General features: G+C 42.5%; 1 protein-coding gene and 1 pseudogene across 1 annotated transcript in view; both read right to left on the bottom strand.

Moving 5' to 3' along the window:
• Window positions 1-1,341: 1,341 nt before the first annotated feature.
• On the bottom strand, window positions 1,342-2,274 carry LOC139721970 (uncharacterized; annotated as a pseudogene).
• A 4,918-nt stretch (window positions 2,275-7,192) lies between these two features.
• Window positions 7,193-20,171, bottom strand: part of LOC139721953 (uncharacterized) — an 87,418-nt gene continuing 74,439 nt past the window's right edge. Inside the window, exons 28-34 of the mRNA XM_071633276.1 lie at window positions 16,674-16,817; window positions 14,435-14,578; window positions 12,646-12,789; window positions 10,848-10,991; window positions 8,579-8,747; window positions 8,056-8,201; window positions 7,193-7,368 (exon numbers count right to left, since the gene is read on the bottom strand). Coding sequence (XP_071489377.1) covers window positions 7,193-7,368; window positions 8,056-8,201; window positions 8,579-8,747; window positions 10,848-10,991; window positions 12,646-12,789; window positions 14,435-14,578; window positions 16,674-16,817 — 1,067 coding nt within the window. The remainder of the gene's footprint in view (window positions 7,369-8,055; window positions 8,202-8,578; window positions 8,748-10,847; window positions 10,992-12,645; window positions 12,790-14,434; window positions 14,579-16,673; window positions 16,818-20,171) is intronic.

The following is a 20,171-nucleotide window of genomic DNA, read 5'->3' as shown; positions in this document are numbered from 1 at the left end:
TTGATTCCGCAGACTTAAAAAACATGCGAAACTCTTCTTACCTGGCCAAGCGTTCAAAGATCTGAGAAAATATGCACAATAGTGAAGGTAGATAAATTATATGCAAACTAGTGTTTTTCTGCTAGCTGGATTCTTCTTGATTATTGATTATATCCTAATTAAACGATGACATTTTATATCTCACCTTTTGTGCTTCCCAGAAGCGTGATTTGGCGTTGACGCCTCCAATAGCCGGATTGCTCTTCTAAGTTTTAAAACTCAGAAGAGCGGTTGGCATTGTCCATCGCAAGAACCACGATAAAGTAGCCCCGCAGAGCAAGTGCATCCCCCCTTACTGAACGATTTCTGCTCAATTACTTCAGCAAGGGTGTTATCCCAGTAGGAAGCCAAAGCATCCCTCAGCTCTGTGAGGTCTCCATCTGACAACTGCTCCTCTAGTGGTAGAGAATAAGATGAAACAAACAAGTGCTTTTAGTAGATTTTAAACCTATGCACAATTTGTTTTACAATTAACAGGTGGAATGCTTGAATCTGATTGGATATGGCAATTACAAATTGTTGTTATTTACAGAAATTGCAAAATTGTGTACATATGTGCCATGGAAAATTGATATGAGAAACAGTGATGATAGCTTTGTTTGATAGGCCTATGTGGAGAAATGCAAATGAAGACTTTTTTGTTATAACTTACTGGATCTGCCAACATTGGGATGATAAAATCCAGTAGATTTTGTGGAGGTATGATTTTGTGAGGGAGCGGCGGAATGTTGTCCCACAGCAGGGAGTTTTGTGAAGCACGACACATGATTCAGAAACATTTGATAGTAACTGTCAGTTGTCTAAACCATCAAAACTATTTGATGATAGATTAAATGCTTATTAGAGAGATTTCATTAATTGTCATTGACTTAAAATATACTTCAGGCGATACAATAGATTTATGTTAAAAGAAAATAGAATTTTTAAATGATTCATAAAAGAATGCATTCAATATGATCATACCTCTATTGTCCAGAGGGGGGAGGTGATGCAGTAGTTGTAGATGAGCTTGCCTGGCCCTGTAAAGACTGTTTAAAGTCTCTGAGCGATTCCTGTGAAAAATGACACTTTTGTGGCAAGGAACAGCATTCCCGATCTTCTCTGTGAGAAGAGACTCTAGAGTATCAAGAGTCATTCAGCCTCTGAAATCTGTCTTGTTTTTCTCACAATACTAAATACCTGCTTGCATGCAGCATTTGGGTGGGGAACTACAAGAAGTGCTTTCATCACTCTGCAAAGAAGTGGGAGTCTTCTGCATCCATTTTCATCCTTCATGTCTGAAATCACTTTCCACTTCTTGCCAATTCTCAACTTGGTATCAAGAACTTCTGGATGATCCTCAAAATTCTCCACCTGATACTCTGCAAACTCCATCTCTAAGTTTTTTACTGCACTGGTGCCTGAGTTGCCAAGGATACATGGGAACATGGCAACAAAGCAATGTAATGAAGAAAATTATACCTTCCTTCTGAGATTGATGTCCAACACTTCAGCTTCCTGCAGAAACTTAACATCAAAGGGCCAGGTCTTCAGTGCATATCCACATGCAGACTCATAATACTTTTGTATTGATAGATAGAAATAATCCAGACCAACCTTGGTAAGCTGGAGAGACACATCACCTTCATCAGTTGTCATGCTCTTGATGTATTCTTTGGCTTCTGTACCTATCATCAGATATTTGTCCGACCTTTGATTTTCCTTTCCATAGGACACATCTTTCACATGTGAACATGCAACAATACACTCTGGCTTCACGAATCTCAGACTCCTCTCGTTGCAAAAGAAGATTGATACTGTCAAAAATCTTGTTGCTGTATTATAGGAAATGGCAATATAGTTTTGTTTGTGGAGAAATCATCAATCGGTGGATTCTGGCAAGATGTGACCCTTGGATACATGGTCTATCTTTGGTTCCAGCTTTTGGTGTTAGAAGAGGACGTTTGGATGGTAATGTATCTACACCCTGAGATCCACTTGCTTTCCTTTTCAATTTATTTAGACCAGACTTGCCTTGTGAAGTTGGAAATGTGGTTGAGCCTTGTTTGAGGAATGCTGTTGAAGTTTGCTTTCTGCAGAAGTGAAATGTAGCACTGGAAAGACAGCATCAAAAATTCTGAAAAAGGGTTCATCAACTGGATGAATGCTAAGGAGGCTTCTACAAGAAAACAAACTTCAACAGTGACCATGAAACATCTAGAGCTCTTCTACATCTGCAGGAAAGCAACCTCAGCAGCGACCCTCAAACAAGGCTCTTCTTCATCTGCAGGCGAATGTCCTCTTTTGATTTGTCCAGGGTAAGATTCAAAATCAAGGAACATAATGATTATAACTTTTATTACGTCCTCATCTGATGCTTTTACCAAGAAATTTTTCCCCGTGCAAATTTCTTCCTGGGTCCCTCTGAAAGGGTGGTTTTCTGTAGGAAAGACTGGTATCTCTTTCTGAGTCTGGTTTTGGTTTTGGGGGGAGTGATCAGGGTGGGGGGTTGTTTGTGATTTTCTCTGTCTCCGGGTTGCTCAGATTCTTGTCAGAAAAGACTTTTGCCCTATTTTGCACCAAAGAACGTTCAGTGACTGGATGTTTGGCTGGCTTTTGAGAAGTGACATTGTCTTGCCACTTACAAGTGGCCTGAGCATAGGTCAAATTCTTTTCTACCTTTATCTTTGGGATTTCCTTTGCTTTCTTTACAGCTTCACACCCATTGTATGCTGCGGAGTGTTTACTTCCACAATTTACACATTTTGGCATGTCTTTTTGTGGACACCCTTCAAAAGTATGTGGCTCACCACAGCGGACACATCTCCTACTGGCCCTGCATTTTTTTGTTGTCTGGCCAAATCTTTGAAAATGGTAACACCTGATAATTGGTGGAACAAACTGTTTCACTTGGAATTTTTGGAAACACAAATCTATTTCCTGTGGCAGGGCCATTATACCTTCAAAAGATAGAATTACACTTCTAGTTGGGATAGATTTTGCTCTTCTTTCACTGAGATCATTTTCCATTGCTTTCCCTTGTGTGGCTTCCTCATTATCCTTTTCGCATGGATGACATTTTGTCTTGTTAGTTCATTTTGAATTTCCACATCCGTCATTTCTGTGGGAATTCCAGATATGACCCCTTTCAGGGTGTACATCTGTTCCTGAACTTCGATAGGCGTGTTTCTGACAGTTTATAGTTCCTTGAGCTTTTTGAATTGTTTTTCGTTTTTGCATTTGACCATGAATCCAACTCTGGTGGGTTTGATAAATTCAGGGGGAGAGCCACAACAAGAGTTTATAGACTTTTTCCTGTCTGTCAGGCTTATGTAAGCCTTCAATTTGGGGGGTTTAGTGTATGGGGTGCTGAAGACATGAGTATCATGAAGCTCAGCATCTGACGACGAGTCTGCCCTCGATGTGAGATCTTCAACGCCAAGGCTTCCTTCACACATTTTTCTTTTTTGGGGGGCGAACTTGTCTGCCAGACATGACTGTCCGGAAATCGTCATCTGGTGTGGCTTCATGTTCTAGGTCTAAGCCTACTACAACAGTCTCTGAATCCATGAATGGGTCCGGGGTGCCTTGGCAGCCATATTGGCTTGCTGTGAAAAAGCGGGAGATTCATACCTAAAGGCCTAAATTATGTTTTAGGGTTAGTGTGCACAAATTACCTTACAAATACAGCCCAGTGTAACATTCTTGCTTTCTTCTTCTGTGCTACAGCCATTTGGTTGACCCAGTCAGTAGGTACAGTGACTTCTTCAATGATTCCTCTGCCCTCTAATGTGTCAAGTTCTTCATTGACCTTGGCCTTCAGAGATTCAGGGATAGTGCGAGCAGGCTTGATGCTAAGCTTTGCATCATCCATCAAGGTAAGATGAACATCTGATCCAGGAAGTGTACCAACTCTGGTAGACGAGAAGACATCAGGATAATCATCAGGTATGTGTGTCAAGCTTATGAAATGTTGTTCACCAGTTCCAGTGAGTCATAGTTCACTTTGATAAGATCCATTTTTTCTGCAGCTTTCTTGCTGATCAAAGGAAGAAGATCATCTTCAACTATGACATAGTCGACATTGACCCCAACAGGGCACATTTCTTTCTTCATTTCATGTTTCCTGCTGCAGAACTTGCATAACAATATGTTCTTGCTATGCTGTGAAGAATCCTTGGTTGGTTTCTTTGTAAAGTTTGTAGAGTGGGCCTTGTATGACTTACTTGAAGACTTGTGGGAGCTTCCTTTAGCAACGGCATGGACCTCCCTACGCATTGACAACAGCTGAGAAGATGCAGCTTCCATCAACTTACAGATATCTATGGCTTTAGTCAATGTCAAGTTGTCAACAACTGAGACTTTCCCGCATTCGCCTGTCATGTACACCCAGCAGTAGACGGTCCATAAGTAGCTTGTCAGCCATGCATTTACAAAATCCACAGGTTTTGCTCATATTGCGCAGGACACTGATGTACTCATCAATGCTTTCACCAGCATGTTGATCTCTTCTGTTGAACTGAAATCGTTCAAAGTATTCTCTGCATGAGCCCAAGAAGTGTGCATCTAGTTTTGCCTAAATGGTTGATGCTTTAGAACCCGAAGTTTGAACTGTAAGGAACTAAAACAGGAATGGAAACTATGTTACATAACAGTTAGGGAATGGAGAATTGCCTAACTCTACACAATATTGCAACAAATGTGAATCAGGGCCCTGATGATTATTTCAGAATAAGTGAGTGTCAGACTTACCATTGATGATAACCATGACCTGATTTTCATGAGGGTGAGCGTCTTTAGCCTAAGATGCGCTACGCATGCAGTGGTTGGTAATGGTAGGTAGAATGCTATGCGATGATCGATCAAGCCATAGCAATCTTATTTGTCAACAAGCTGCAGTGATTCACTCCTGCACATGTTAGAAGACAAAAAAATACTGATATGGCCCAATTGTTGATTGCCGACTATAGAAAACATGGAAAAACGTTACATAGTAGATTGCAATACTGTCATTGTATCTTTTTGGGCAATACATGTACATGTTCAAGTATTTTTGCATTTTTCTTATTCTGCAGCTGAATTTGCGTTATCTCAGCACCATCACCATGTGGTTTGTGGGGTTGGTGACAGATGGTCTGTTGCAAATGTTGTGTAGTGAACTCTTACAGTTTTGAAGCAATTTAGATGAAACTGGGGACACATGATGACATTGAGGTGTAGATGTGCAAGTCATCATTTTGTGTGTGTGTTTGTCGAAGAAAGTGTTGCTATTGTAACTGCAATTTTCAAAACCTTGTGGAGGGAACTACTGTGACAGAATTCAAGCAATTTATTTCAAATTTGGTATGTGTGCAGTGTAGTGATCTAAAGGTGAGTAATGCAATCTGCTTTGTATTTGTATGCAACAAGGCTTTGCCATGGTAACTGCATATTTTCTTGGAAATTTTGTGGAATGTACTTCCACAATTTTAAGCAAATGAAACTAAGTTTGGTGTATATGATGACATTGGGGTGTGTAGCCAGATTGCACAGGGTCCTTTACCCTCGCTGGATGGTGCGGTTCACAAAAGTATACTGTGACTTCAGACACATCACCAAGTTCACCATAACATGCCAGTATTAAAAAAAGAAAGGCAAACATGTCACCATGGGATCGAGAGCTGCATAAACCCTTATAAAGCTATCTCCTTATTGGAGAGATTGCATCACTCATTCTCAGTCAAGCAGCAGTAGCGTGTTACAACATGAATGAGTTGGGGTCACATATTTATCTTTTCATGTCAGTCTTCTCCTTTTATTTTTGGGTCAAACAGAATCAGCAAGAGTCAGCAAGAATTTAGGGACACATTTGAAAAGGGAGTGGTGTACCCCAGCTATGAGCATGATGAGCAAAGCTCAACTCTTGTGTACAAGTGGTAGAGTGCATCCGTTTGTGACCCAGGCCAAAGAGCAACTGTTTCTGTTGCGTTTGTAGTTTTTACAAGGTTGTGTTGGTGGCCCGATGCTCAACACTCCTCCTTTCTCATACTGGGCTCGGGACCAGGCAACAGCGGAGTTTTCCTGCTTAGCATGAAAAATAATGTCAACAGAAATTTACTCCTTGTGCATGCCACAATTACACAACACATCTTTGTTCCCGGATGCTGGAACTGCAGCAAGGTATGTAGAAGTCACGTCGGTTTTTCAGATAATCAGTCCTTTATGGCAGTACTGGGTAGTTGTTCTCTCCACAACTGTCGCTAGAATGTCATTTGAGATGGAGCTGGGGAAGTCATGCACAGTCATCTCAGTGCTGGGGTAAGGGGCTTGATCTTGGTCTGGTTCAGAACCACTGTAGGAGGAGTTGATTTCTTCCATGGTGTGCAAATTTTTCAGCATCGCAAGTGGTTTGCTGAAAAGACATGCTGGTGGCGGAGTTACATCCGTCAAGCTTGGTGAACAAGATGTCGAAATGGATGGGCTTGGTGGTAAGGCTATTGTTGGAGGAGGTAGGGAAGATAGCTTTTTAGGTTGGAGAGTTGGAGAAGTGGCTAGTACTGGAGTTGTTTTGTGGCTCACGTGTTGGTGTGCAAGCAGTCGGTGTTTGGTAATGTTGCCTCTTCAACTACAGACGTACATATATATTGGCACTGGCCACACTTGTAAATATGGACTGGTTTTTGCCAGGAGTGCTTGTCTCTTAGGTGCTGAGATAATTCGCTCCTACTCCTGCACTCCTTATTGCATCTTTGCCACATTAGATCGATATATAGTTTGGGTCTCCTTTCAGCCATCTACATAAAATAACAAAAAGAAATTGGGAATGCTTGAAATGGCATCACTTCTTGTGCCATCATGTGGCTATCTCTGTCTCACTCAAATGTAGTGCAATAGTCATCTAGTTATTTGTGTTTCCTCTTCCGAGTCTGGCATGTTGCACTCCTGTCGTTCTTGGCATCTTAACAAGGCCAGTGGCTTGTCTTGTGTTGGAAGATCTGAGAAAATATGCACAATAGTCGAGGTTAATAAATAACATGCAAACTAGTCTTTTTCTGCTAGCTAAACTCTTTTTGGTTATTGATTCTATTCCCAATTAAACAATGGCATTTTATATCTCACCTTCAGTATGTACTTCCCGGAAGTGACATTTGGGGTTGATGCATTTAACAGCCATTGTTCTTCCAGGTGCTTAAACTCAGATGGAACGGTTGGCATTGTCCATGGCCATTATCACAATGAAGTAGCCCCGCAGAGCGAGTGCGTCACTCCTGCTGAATGTTTTTTTGTCAATCATTTCAGCAAGCGTGCTTTTCCAATATGAATCCAAAGCATCCTCCAGTTCCGCGAGATCTCCGTCCGATAACTGCTCCTCTAGAGGTAGAGAATAAAAATGGATAAACAAGTGCTATTTACTTGATTTTTAACCACTGACCCTATATACAACTTTAGGGCCTCTTTGCACAATTTGTTTTACAATTAATTGCCACTAGCATGGTAACAGGTAGAATGCGTGAATTGGATTTGATATCGCAATTACAAATTATTGTTATTTACAGAAATTGTAAATGTGTACAATGGTGCCATGGAAAGTTGGTTTTAGTTATAACTTACTGGATCTTTTCTCTTTTCTCTTTTCTTTCTAGGAAAGCCTTCTTGCCTTCCACCCTTATTGCAGAAGCAATTTTCTGCCATTGTCTACCCCTGTCACCAATTCAAGCCTTGTACAGGATTCCTTCATCAGCACTCTTGGCAGGACCGGTAGTCCGCTCAAAAATTCCCCAAAGAATGCAATGCTCAAGCAGTAGCTTGCAACAGTTCCGTAGGTTCTCTCTTTGGAAATCAAGCTGTCGATGGCCCCTTCACTTGCTTCTTTTGTCTTAAGCAGGCCTTTAATGTGCCCTTGACATATTGGCAGCTGCAGAACTTTAGTGGTTTGCCTGACATGCTGCCTTGCTGAATCCTTCGATCGGCACTTCCCTGTCCTTGATGTGAGATAGCTTTGTCAGATATGTGGAGAAATGGAAATTGTAAGACTTTTTTGGGGGGGTTATAACTTACTGGATCTTTTCTCTTTTCTTTCTAGGGAAGCCTTCTTTCCTTCCATCTTTATTGCAGAAGCAATTTTCTGCCATTGGTCTACCCCTGTCACCAATTCAAGCCTTGTACAGGATTCCTTCATCAGCACCCTTGGCAGGACCGGTAGTCTGCTCAAAAATTCCAAAAAGAGTGCAATGCTCAAGCAATAGCTGGCAACAGTTCTGTGGGTTCTTTCTTTGCAAATCAAGCTGTTTATGTTTCACCTTTAATTCAAGAAAGCCTGCTTTAATGACCGCATCAAGCGAGTGTGCAGCTTTGACAAGCTTTGTTAATGCCTTAATACCAAATGTCGTTGGAAATCCAAATCGACCAACTTTTGCCAGCTCTTTTACAAGCTGGTCAAGAGAGATGCTGCCAGTATATCTCTTGCCAGAAGGAGAGCTTTCCTGTGTATACATGCTGAGAGGAGTTTGATTGCTGCCATGCAGGTCTTACAGCAAGATTTGTATTAAAATCCTTCCTGTCACTGCATTTTTTTGCACACAGATAGTCTGCAAAGGTGAACAAACATTTAATTTGAGTCTGCGGAATGTCGAAGCGTATCCAGTTGCCAAGAGGAGGTGGAGTGTCTGGCAGTGCTGCTCCATTTGCAGGACCAATGGAGAGGATACCTCTCAATGTTGTAAGGCTTCGACTGTCGCTGACAGTACATGCTGGCAAGTGGAGCGGAGAATTGACAAGTCATCAGTTAGATCTCTTGCAATTGCTTGTAAAATCTCAGCGAACTACATTGATGGGTCGCTATGGTCATCATAAGAGGGGATGAAGACTGGATGGTGCTCTAATACTGTGGCCAAAGCATTCTCTTGGAGGAAATCGTTTGCATCAATAGCATCAGGAATTTGATCTTGTTGCAAAACAGTTACTATCTCCAATTGGCATGCTATATCCTTGTTCAGTTTGGTTGTGTTCTCCGCCATTGTCTCAATGAAATTTGTTGCCCTTGATGACAATTAGGCAGTTGTGCGGTGGTGGAGCAGCTGGCAGGTTGTAATGATCCGTGAAACAGGATGATGATGTAGTGTACCCATGTGGCGGTGTGGGGTATCAGCGTACATCTGGAGAAAAGTGATTTGTCGTGGGAATGCAGCTGTCCTTCTAAGTTCTCCAGATATATCAAGTCGCCGGCTATCCATCTTTGTCTGGTAATTAATGGCATCGTACATGGAGACAGCATTCTACATGACACCTCTGGAATTGATGAGTTCTTGAACACCTTGCCTGGACCACAGAATATGAGTGTAATATGCAGAAGCAGCAATAGTGGTACAGCATGGTGGATACTGATTGACTGGATCATACTAGAGGTGAACATGGCAAATAAAACAAGTGGTTCCTGTTTCTTCTGTCCAAACCTAGATGCCATAATCATAACGCATGTCTGTGGGGGACTTGGTGAAACGGTAAGTTTTGATGGATCTAGTATGCCAATGTGTCCTCTAATATTCAACAACCTGAGCTCTCAATGCTCATTGAGGAACTTCTAAATGTGCCTGTGTCTGCAACAGTTCCGTGGGTTCTCTCTTTGGAAATCAAGCTGTTGATGGCCCCTTCACTTGCTTCTTTTGTCTTAAGCAGGCCTTTAATGTGCCCTTGACATATTGGCAGCTGCAGAACTTTAGTGGTTTGCCTGACATGCTGCCTTGCTGAATCCTTGGATCGGCACTTCCCTGTCCTTGATGTTAGATAGCTTTGTCAGATATGTGGAGAAATGGAAATTGTAAGACTTTTTTTTGGGGGGGGGGGGTTATAACTTACTGGATCTTTTCTCTTTTCTTTCTAGGGAAGCCTTCTTTCCTTCCATCTTTATTGCAGAAGCAATTTTCTGCCATTGGTCTACCCCTGTCACCAATTCAAGCCTTGTACAGGATTCCTTCATCAGCACCCTTGGCAGGACCGGTAGTCCGCTCAAAAATACCCAAAAGAGTGCAATGCTCAAGCAGTAGCTTGCAACAGTTCCTTGGGTTCTCTCTTTGGAAATCAAGCTGTTGATGGCCCCTTTACTTGCTTCTTTTGTCATAAGCAGGCCTTTAATGTGCCCTTGACATATTGGCAGCTGCAGAACTTTAGTGGTTTGCCTGACATGCTGCCTTGCTGAATCCTTCGATCGGCACTTCCCTGTCCTTGATGTGAGATAGCTTTGTCAGATATGTGGAGAAATGGAAATTTTAAGACTTTTTTTTTGGGGGGGGGTTATAACTTACTGGATCTTTTCTCTTTTCTTTCTAGGGAAGCCTTCTTTCCTTCCATCTTTATATTGCAGAAGCAATTTTCCGCCATTGGTCTACCCCTGTCACCAATTCAAGCCTTGTACAGGATTCCTTCATCAGCACTCTTGGCAGGACTGGTAGTCCGCTCAAAAATTCCAAAAAGAGTGCAATGCTCAAGCAATAGCTGGCAACAGTTCCGTAGGTTCTCTCTTTGGAAATCAAGCTGTCTATGTTTCATCTTTAATTCAAAAAGCCTGCTTTAATGACCGCATCAAGCGAGTGTGCAGCTTTGACAAGCTTTGTTAATGCCTTAATACCAAATGTCGTTGGAAATCCAAATTGACCAACTTTTGCCAGCTCTTTTACAAGCTGGTCAAGAGAGATGTTGCCAGTATATCTCTTGCCAGAAGGAGGGCTCTCCTGTGTATACATGCTGAGAGGAGTTTGATTGCTGCCATGCAGGTCTTACAGCAAGATTTGTATTAAAATCCTTCCTGTCACTGCATTTTTTTGCACACAGATAGTCTGAAAAGGTGAACAAACATTTAATTTGAGTCTGCGGAATGTCGGAGCGCATCCAGTTGCCAAGAGGAGTTGGAGTATCTGGCAGTGCCGCTCCATTTGCAGGACCAATAGAGAGGATACCTCTCAATGTTGTAAGGCTTCGACTGTCGCTGACAGTAAATGCTGGCAAGTGGAGTGGGGAATTGACAAGTCATCAATTATATCTCTTGCAATTGCTCGTAAAATCTCAGTGAACTTCATTGATGGGTCACTATGGTCATCATAAAAGGGAATGAAGACTGGATGGCGCTCTAATACTGTGGCCAAAGCATTCTCTTGGAGGAAATTGTTTGCATCAATAGCATCAGGGATTTGATCTTGTTGCAAAACAGTTACTATCTCCAATTGGCATGCTATGTCCTTGTTCAGTTTGGTTGTGTTCTCCGCCATTGTCTCAATGAAATTTGTTGCCCTTGATGACAATTAGGCAGTTGTGCGGTGGTGGAGCAGCTGGCAGGTTGTAATGATCCGTGAAACAGGATGATGATGTAGTGTACCCATGTGGCGGTGTGGGGTATCAGCGTACATCTGGAGAAAAGTGATTTGTCGTGGGAATGCAGCTATCCTTCTAAGTTCTCCAGATATATCAAGTTGCCGGCTATCCATGTTTGTCTGGTAATTAATGGCATCATACATGGAGACCGCATTCTACATGACACCTCTGGAATTGATGAGTTCTTGAACACCTTGCCTGGACCACAGAATATGAGTGTAATATGCAGAAGCAGCAATAGTGGTACAGCATGGTGGATACTGATTGACTGGATCATACTAGAGGTGAACATGGCAGATAAAACAAGTGGTTCCTGTTTCTTCTGTCCAAACCTAGATGCCATAATCATAACGCATGTCTGTGGGGGACTTGGTGAAACGGTAAGTTTTGATGGATCTAGTATGCCAATGTGTCCTCAAATATTCAACAACCTGAGCTCTCAATGCTCAATGAGGAACTTCTAAATGTGCCTGTGTCTGCAACAGTTCCGTGGGTTCTCTCTTTGGAAATTAAGCTGTTGATGGCCCCTTCACTTGCTTCTTTTGTCATAAGCAGGCCTTTAATGTGCCCTTGACATATTGGCAGCTGCAGAACTTTAGTGGTTTGCCTGACATGCTGCCTTGCTGAATCCTTCGATCGGCACTTCCCTATCCTTGATGTGAGATAGCTTTGTCAGATATGTGGAGAAATGGAAATTTTAAGACTTTTTTTTTTTTGGGGGGGGTTATAACTTACTGGATCTTTTCTCTTTTCTTTCTAGGGAAGCCTTCTTTCCTTCCATCTTTATATTGCAGAAGCAATTTTCCGCCATTGGTCTACCCCTGTCACCAATTCAAGCCTTGTACAGGATTCCTTCATCAGCACTCTTGGCAGGACTGGTAGTCCCCTCAAAAATTCCAAAAAGAGTGCAATGCTCAAGCAATAGCTGGCAACAGTTCCGTAGGTTCTCTCTTTGGAAATCAAGCTGTCTATGTTTCACCTTTAATTCAAAAAGCCTGCTTTAATGACCGCATCAAGCGAGTGTGCAGCTTTGACAAGCTTTGTTAATGCCTTAATACCAAATGTCGTTGGAAATCCAAATTGACCAACTTTTGCCAGCTCTTTTACAAGCTGGTCAAGAGAGATGTTGCCAGTATATCTCTTGCCAGAAGGAGGGCTCTCCTGTGTATACATGCTGAGAGGAGTTTGATTGCTGCCATGCAGGTCTTACAGCAAGATTTGTATTAAAATCCTTCCTGTCACTGCATTTTTTTGCACACAGATAGTCTGAAAAGGTGAACAAACATTTAATTTGAGTCTGCGGAATGTCGGAGCGTATCCAGTTGCCAAGAGGAGGTGGAGTGTCTGGCAGTGCTGCTCCATTTGCAGGACCAATGGAGAGGATACCTCTCAATGTTGTAAGGCTTCGACTGTCGCTGACAGTACATGCTGGCAAGTGGAGCGGAGAATTGACAAGTCATCAGTTAGATCTCTTGCAATTGCTTGTAAAATCTCAGCGAACTACATTGATGGGTCGCTATGGTCATCATAAGAGGGGATGAAGACTGGATGGTGCTCTAAATCTGTGGCCAAAGCATTCTCTTGGAGGAAATCGTTTGCATCAATAGCATCAGGGATTTGATCTTGTTGCAAAACAGTTACTATCTCCAATTGGCATGCTATGTCCTTGTTCAGTTTGGTTGTGTTCTCCGCCATTGTCTCAATGAAATTTGTTGCCCTTGATGACAATTAGGCAGTTGTGCGGTGGTGGAGCAGCTGGCAGGTTGTAATGATCCGTGAAACAGGATGATGATGTAGTGTACCCATGTGGCGGTGTGGGGTATCAGCGTACATCTGGAGAAAAGTGATTTGTCGTGGGAATGCAGCTGTCCTTCTAAGTTCTCCAGATATATCAAGTTGCCGGCTATCCATGTTTGTCTGGTAATTAATGGCATCATACATGGAGACCGCATTCTACATGACACCTCTGGAATTGATGAGTTCTTGAACACCTTGCCTGGACCACAGAATATGAGTGTAATATGCAGAAGCAGCAATAGTGGTACAGCATGGTGGATACTGATTGACTGGATCATACTAGAGGTGAACATGGCAGATAAAACAAGTGGTTCCTGTTTCTTCTGTCCAAACCTAGATGCCATAATCATAACGCATGTCTGTGGGGGACTTGGTGAAACGGTAAGTTTTGATGGATCTAGTATGCCAATGTGTCCTCTAATATTCAACAACCTGAGCTCTCAATGCTCAATGAGGAACTTCTAAATGTGCCTGTGTCTGCAACAGTTCCGTGGGTTCTCTCTTTGGAAATTAAGCTGTTGATGGCCCCTTCACTTGCTTCTTTTGTCATAAGCAGGCCTTTAATGTGCCCTTGACATATTGGCAGCTGCAGAACTTTAGTGGTTTGCCTGACATGCTGCCTTGCTGAATCCTTCGATCGGCACTTCCCTATCCTTGATGTTAGATAGCTTTGTCAGATATGTGGAGGAATGGAAATTGTAAGACTTTTTTTGGGGGGTTATAACTTACTGGATCTTTTCTCTTTTCTTTCTAGGGAAGCCTTCTTTCCTTCCATCTTTATTGCAGAAGCAATTTTCTGCCATTGGTCTACCCCTGTCACCAATTCAAGCCTTGTACAGGATTCCTTCATCAGCACTCTTGGCAGGACTGGTAGTCCCCTCAAAAATTCCAAAAAGAGTGCAATGCTCAAGCAATAGCTGGCAACAGTTCCGTAGGTTCTCTCTTTGGAAATCAAGCTGTCTATGTTTCACCTTTAATTCAAAAAGCCTGCTTTAATGACCGCATCAAGCGAGTGTGCAGCTTTGACAAGCTTTGTTAATGCCTTAATACCAAATGTCGTTGGAAATCCAAATCGACCAACTTTTGCCAGCTCTTTTACAAGCTGGTCAAGAGAGATGTTGCCAGTATATCTCTTGCCAGAAGGAGGGCTCTCCTGTGTATACATGCTGAGAGGAGTTTGATTGCTGCCATGCAGGTCTTACAGCAAGATTTGTATTAAAATCCTTCCTGTCACTGCATTTTTTTGCACACAGATAGTCTGAAAAGGTGAACAAACATTTAATTTGAGTCTGCGGAATGTCGGAGCGTATCCAGTTGCCAAGAGGAGGTGGAGTGTCTGGCAGTGCTGCTCCATTTGCAGGACCAATGGAGAGGATACCTCTCAATGTTGTAAGGCTTCGACTGTCGCTGACAGTACATGCTGGCAAGTGGAGCGGAGAATTGACAAGTCATCAGTTAGATCTCTTGCAATTGCTTGTAAAATCTCAGCGAACTACATTGATGGGTCGCTATGGTCATCATAAGAGGGGATGAAGACTGGATGGTGCTCTAATACTGTGGCCAAAGCATTCTCTTGGAGGAAATCGTTTGCATCAATAGCATCAGGGATTTGATCTTGTTGCAAAACAGTTACTATCTCCAATTGGCATGCTATGTCCTTGTTCAGTTTGGTTGTGTTCTCCGCCATTGTCTCAATGAAATTTGTTGCCCTTGATGACAATTAGGCAGTTGTGCGGTGGTGGAGCAGCTGGCAGGTTGTAATGATCCGTGAAACAGGATGATGATGTTGTAGTGTACCCATGTGGCGGTGTGGGGTATCAGCGTACATCTGGAGAAAAGTGATTTGTCGTGGGAATGCAGCTATCCTTCTAAGTTCTCCAGATATATCAAGTTGCCGGCTATCCATGTTTGTCTGGTAATTAATGGCATCATACATGGAGACCGCATTCTACATGACACCTCTGGAATTGATGAGTTCTTGAACACCTTGCCTGGACCACAGAATATGAGTGTAATATGCAGAAGCAGCAATAGTGGTACAGCATGGTGGATACTGATTTACTGGATCATACTAGAGGTGAACATGGCAGATAAAACAAGTGGTTCCTGTTTCTTCTGTCCAAACCTAGATGCCATAATCATAACGCATGTCTGTGGGGGACTTGGTGAAACGGTAAGTTTTGATGGATCTAGTATGCCAATGTGTCCTCAAATATTCAACAACCTGAGCTCTCAATGCTCAATGAGGAACTTCTAAATGTGCCTGTGTCTGCAACAGTTCCGTGGGTTCTCTCTTTGGAAATCAAGCTGTTGATGGCCCCTTCACTTGCTTCTTTTGTCATAAGCAGGCCTTTAATGTGCCCTTGACATATTGGCAGCTGCAGAACTTTAGTGGTTTGCCTGACATGCTGCCTTGCTGAATCCTTCGATCGGCACTTCCCTGTCCTTGATGTGAGATAGCTTTGTCAGATATGTGGAGAAATGGAAATTGTAAGACTTTTTTTTTGGGGGGGGGGTTATAACTTACTGGATCTTTTCTCTTTTCTTTCTAGGGAAGCCTTCTTTCCTTCCATCTTTATTGCAGAAGCAATTTTCTGCCATTGGTCTACCCCTGTCACCAATTCAAGCCTTGTACAGGATTCCTTCATCAGCACCCTTGGCAGGACCGGTAGTCCGCTCAAAAATACCCAAAAGAGTGCAATGCTCAAGCAGTAGCTTGCAACAGTTCCATGGGTTCTCTCTTTGGAAATCAAGCTGTTGATGGCCCCTTCACTTGCTTCTTTTGTCTTAAGCAGACCTTTAATGTGCCCTTGACATATTGGCAGCTGCAGAACTTTAGCGGTTTGCCTGACATGCTGCCTTGCTGAATCCTTCGATCGGCACTTCCCTGTCCTTGATGTGAGATAGCTTTGTCAGATATGTGGAGGAATGGAAATTGTAAGACTTTTTTGGGGGGGTTATAACTTACTGGATCTTTTCTCTTTTCTTTCTAGGGAAGCCTTCTTTCCTTCCATCTTTATTGCAGAAGCAATTTTCTGCCATTGGTCTACCCCTGTCACCAATTCAAGCCTTGTACAGGATTCCTTCATCAGCACTCTTGGCAGGACTGGTAGTCCGCTCAAAAATTCCAAAAAGAGTGCAATGCTCAAGCAATAGCTGGCAACAGTTCCGTAGGTTCTCTCTTTGGAAATCAAGCTGTCTATGTTTCACCTTTAATTCAAAAAGCCTGCTTTAATGACCGCATCAAGCGAGTGTGCAGCTTTGACAAGCTTTGTTAATGCCTTAATACCAAATGTCGTTGGAAATCCAAATCGACCAACTTTTGCCAGCTCTTTTACAAGCTGGTCAAGAGAGATGTTGCCAGTATATCTCTTGCCAGAAGGAGGGCTCTCCTGTGTATACATGCTGAGAGGAGTTTGATTGCTGCCATGCAGGTCTTACAGCAAGATTTGTATTAAAATCCTTCCTGTCACTGCATTTTTTTGCACACAGATAGTCTGAAAAGGTGAACAAACATTTAATTTGAGTCTGCGGAATGTCGGAGCGCATCCAGTTGCCAAGAGGAGTTGGAGTATCTGGCAGTGCCGCTCCATTTGCAGGACCAATAGAGAGGATACCTCTCAATGTTGTAAGGCTTCGACTGTCGCTGACAGTAAATGCTGGCAAGTGGAGTGGGGAATTGACAAGTCATCAATTATATCTCTTGCAATTGCTCGTAAAATCTCAGTGAACTTCATTGATGGGTCACTATGGTCATCATAAAAGGGGATGAAGACTGGATGGCGCTCTAATACTGTGGCCAAAGCATTCTCTTGGAGGAAATTGTTTGCATCAATAGCATCAGGGATTTGATCTTGTTGCAAAACAGTTACTATCTCCAATCGACATGCTATATCCTTGTTCAGTTTGGTTGTGTTCTCTGCCATTGTCTCAATGAAATTTGTTGCCCTTGATGACATTGAGGCAGTTGTGCGGTGGTGGAGCAGCTGGCAGGTTGTAATGATCTGTGAAAGAGGATGATGATGTAGTGTACCCATGTGGCGGTGTGGGGTATCAGCGTACATCTGAAGAAAAGTGATTTGTCGTGGGAATGCAGCTATCCTTCTAAGTTCTCCAGATATATCAAGTCGCCGGCTATCCATGTTCGTCTGGTAATTAATGTCATCATACATGGAGACAGCATTCTACATGACACCTCTGGAATTGATGAGTTCTTGAACACCTTGCCTGGACCACAGAATATGAGTGTAATATGCAGAAGCAGCAATAGTGGTACAGCATGGTGGATACTGATTGACTGGATCATACTAGAGGTGAACATGGCAAATAAAACAAGTGGTTCCTGTTTCTTCTGTCCAAACCTAGATGCCATAATCATAACGCATGTCTGTGGGGGACTTGGTGAAACGGTAAGTTTTGATGGATCTAGTATGCCAATGTGTCCTCTAATATTCAACAACCTGAGCTCTCAATGCTCAATGAGGAACTTCTAAATGTGCCTGTGTCTGCAACTGATCAGTGAGGACATGGAACAGACAGTTTTCGTCTGCTGGTGTTCCAAGCTCTCTATACCTTAGGCCAACATTGGCAATGTTTGTGTCAAGATTTTTGTGATTTGTTGTTTTGTTGGACTTCATTAGAGTTTTGACATTTCTCGTTCCATCTATCAAAACTATCTCGACCTCATTCAGATTTTTCAATTGATATCACTGGTGGGTTTGTTTTTACCGTTGTCATTTTCTTTTGAATGCTTGTGCCTCCACTCCGTGAAATTTGCAATTTTAGCCATTTATCCTCCAACACACTTCATTCATGTTTTTGCTTGGGGTCTCCTGCAGTTTGTCTGTCGTTTTGAATGGGGGAAGGGGGAGGGGATGGAGCTGGGAACTGGGCAGGTGTTGGGGGATTTCCAAATGTTTCATCTACATAGTCTTCCTCTTCCGAGTCTGACATGTTGCACTCCTGTGGCATTTGGCGTATTGACATTGCCAGCTGCTTTCCGCTTGGCCTTCATGAATTAAATGTTGGGGAACGTGTAACTGATATGGCCAGTCTCACTGCTTCTTTTTTATTTCTCTACTGGGACTATTTACCTTCCGGATCACCTGCCTTCCTTCTGTTGCAAACTTTCTAGCAGCCTGGCGTATCGGAGATCTTGACCTGGGGCGTGAACAAGCTCGGGAATCGCTGATGCTCATGGTCCTTCAGGTGAATATGACGGTTGAGGTTATTAGACCAGTTTGTCTCATAGGGGCACCTCTTGCATTGATAATTCCTGGAAACACCAATGGTATTTGACTCTTGGAATTGTTCAAAAAGCCTGGACTTCTGCTGGAACCCGACATCTCATATTCGGCATATGTTGGACTTTTGGACGGAAAGTCGGTCTGCCATCTGTGGTAATCAACATCAAAATATCACAATATTAATAGGGTTTGTTGTATACAAATATGTACATTATGTTGTGAAATTTCCCAAATACTTGGGAGGGTGTTGTTTTCTCCGTGGATGCCTCCTACTTTTATGTACATCTATTTTATCATCATCATCATTTCCTTGCTTATCTGATCTCTGTGTAGAGTCATTTGTTGGAGAAGAGAGAGGATGGTGGTTTGATTCTCCTTCTGACTCGGAGGAATGTTCATTAAAAATTTCTACCCATCTCATCATTGAGGATCTCTTCCTCATCCTTTCCACCTTCACATATGATGATGGGATCAGATGGTTTCCGGCCATGTCCATGTCTGTAAATCCTGTCCCTGGTATGGCTTGAAACGACCACAATGAACAACTATTGGTTTTGATCTAGGTGTAGCTTGCATCTGAAATGACACATCAGACAGTTTGCTGACTATGAGGTATGGTCCTTTCCATCACAATTGGAGCTTGGGTGAGATACCCTTTTTCTTAGAGGGGTCGAAGAGCTATACAAACTGATTGACTGTCAGGCTCACTTCACTACTTTGCTGATTGTACAATTTCTTTTGTTTGCGTGCTCTCTATTTGGTGACTTTTTCAAATGTGTTCTTTTACGAGCCGTTTGCAATTTATCTCGTAAATTTTCTGCAAAATCACTCACTGACTTTAGGGGCTATGTTGTCTGGTGAATAGTTAGGGTCCCTCTCAAGGTCAATCATCTTCCTCTATATCTTCTTACTCCTCTTCTGTCTCTTCTTCTTTGTCCTCCTCGTCTTCCCTTCCTCCTCTTTCTCTTTACCTCTTCTTTCTGGTCAGCACCATCTTCCTGTTCTTTGGTTTCCTTTTCCTCATTTTGTCTTCGTTTGAATTTTTTAAACAAAATATTTTTGAAATGGACATTTGTGGATGGAATCAAAGGTGCAAATGATGGAAGTAGGTGCACTGGTGATATACATTTAAACATTTGATATATAATTAAACATCTTCTAAATTCTGATTATATATAACAGTATTATGTCATATACTACAACATAATATTATAATTATGTACATAATTATATATACTCATGTACACCTAAATACTATTCATAGTTACCACCTGCTTGTTCATGAAATACTCGCAAATATCTACGGTCTGGTGCCATATTCCATGAGGCCGGAGGCCGAATGGAATATGGCACCAGACCGTAGATTTTTCCTGTATTTCGTAAGAACAAGCAGGGGGTAACAATTTCATCTATTTAAGTGTAGATTTTTGGGTTATTTTTGGGCGTAGTGCTAACTTTCTTCTTGCTGATTTCCTCTTGTGAATGATGTTGAAGTTGCGGCCTCCAGTCTTTTACACACAGTTTTGTAGACAGCGTCAACAATTTTGTTATTTACTGAGCCTGTCAAAAGCGCTTTTGTGAGTTCATCTGTTTCAGGTCATTGTCACCGCATTCTCCATCCACCATGTCTACAGCTGAGTGAGCACGTTGGTCATCACCTTTGCTTGGCGGTCAGCGTCTGCGGGCTCCCCAGGCACAGTGCTGTGCTCAGCGTTGAGTTTTATGATGTCATGTTGGTTTTCCTGCCTCTTTTTTTGACCCTTTGCA

The sequence above is a fragment of the Diadema antillarum genome, unplaced genomic scaffold, assembly GCF_040938485.1.
Source record: "Diadema antillarum isolate AM-2024a unplaced genomic scaffold, OU_Dant_1.0 scf00000153, whole genome shotgun sequence".
Classification (NCBI taxonomy): Eukaryota; Metazoa; Echinodermata; class Echinoidea; order Diadematoida; family Diadematidae; genus Diadema; species Diadema antillarum.
Note: the sequence above shows the minus strand (reverse complement) of the source record. Positions and strands in the feature narration are given on the sequence as shown.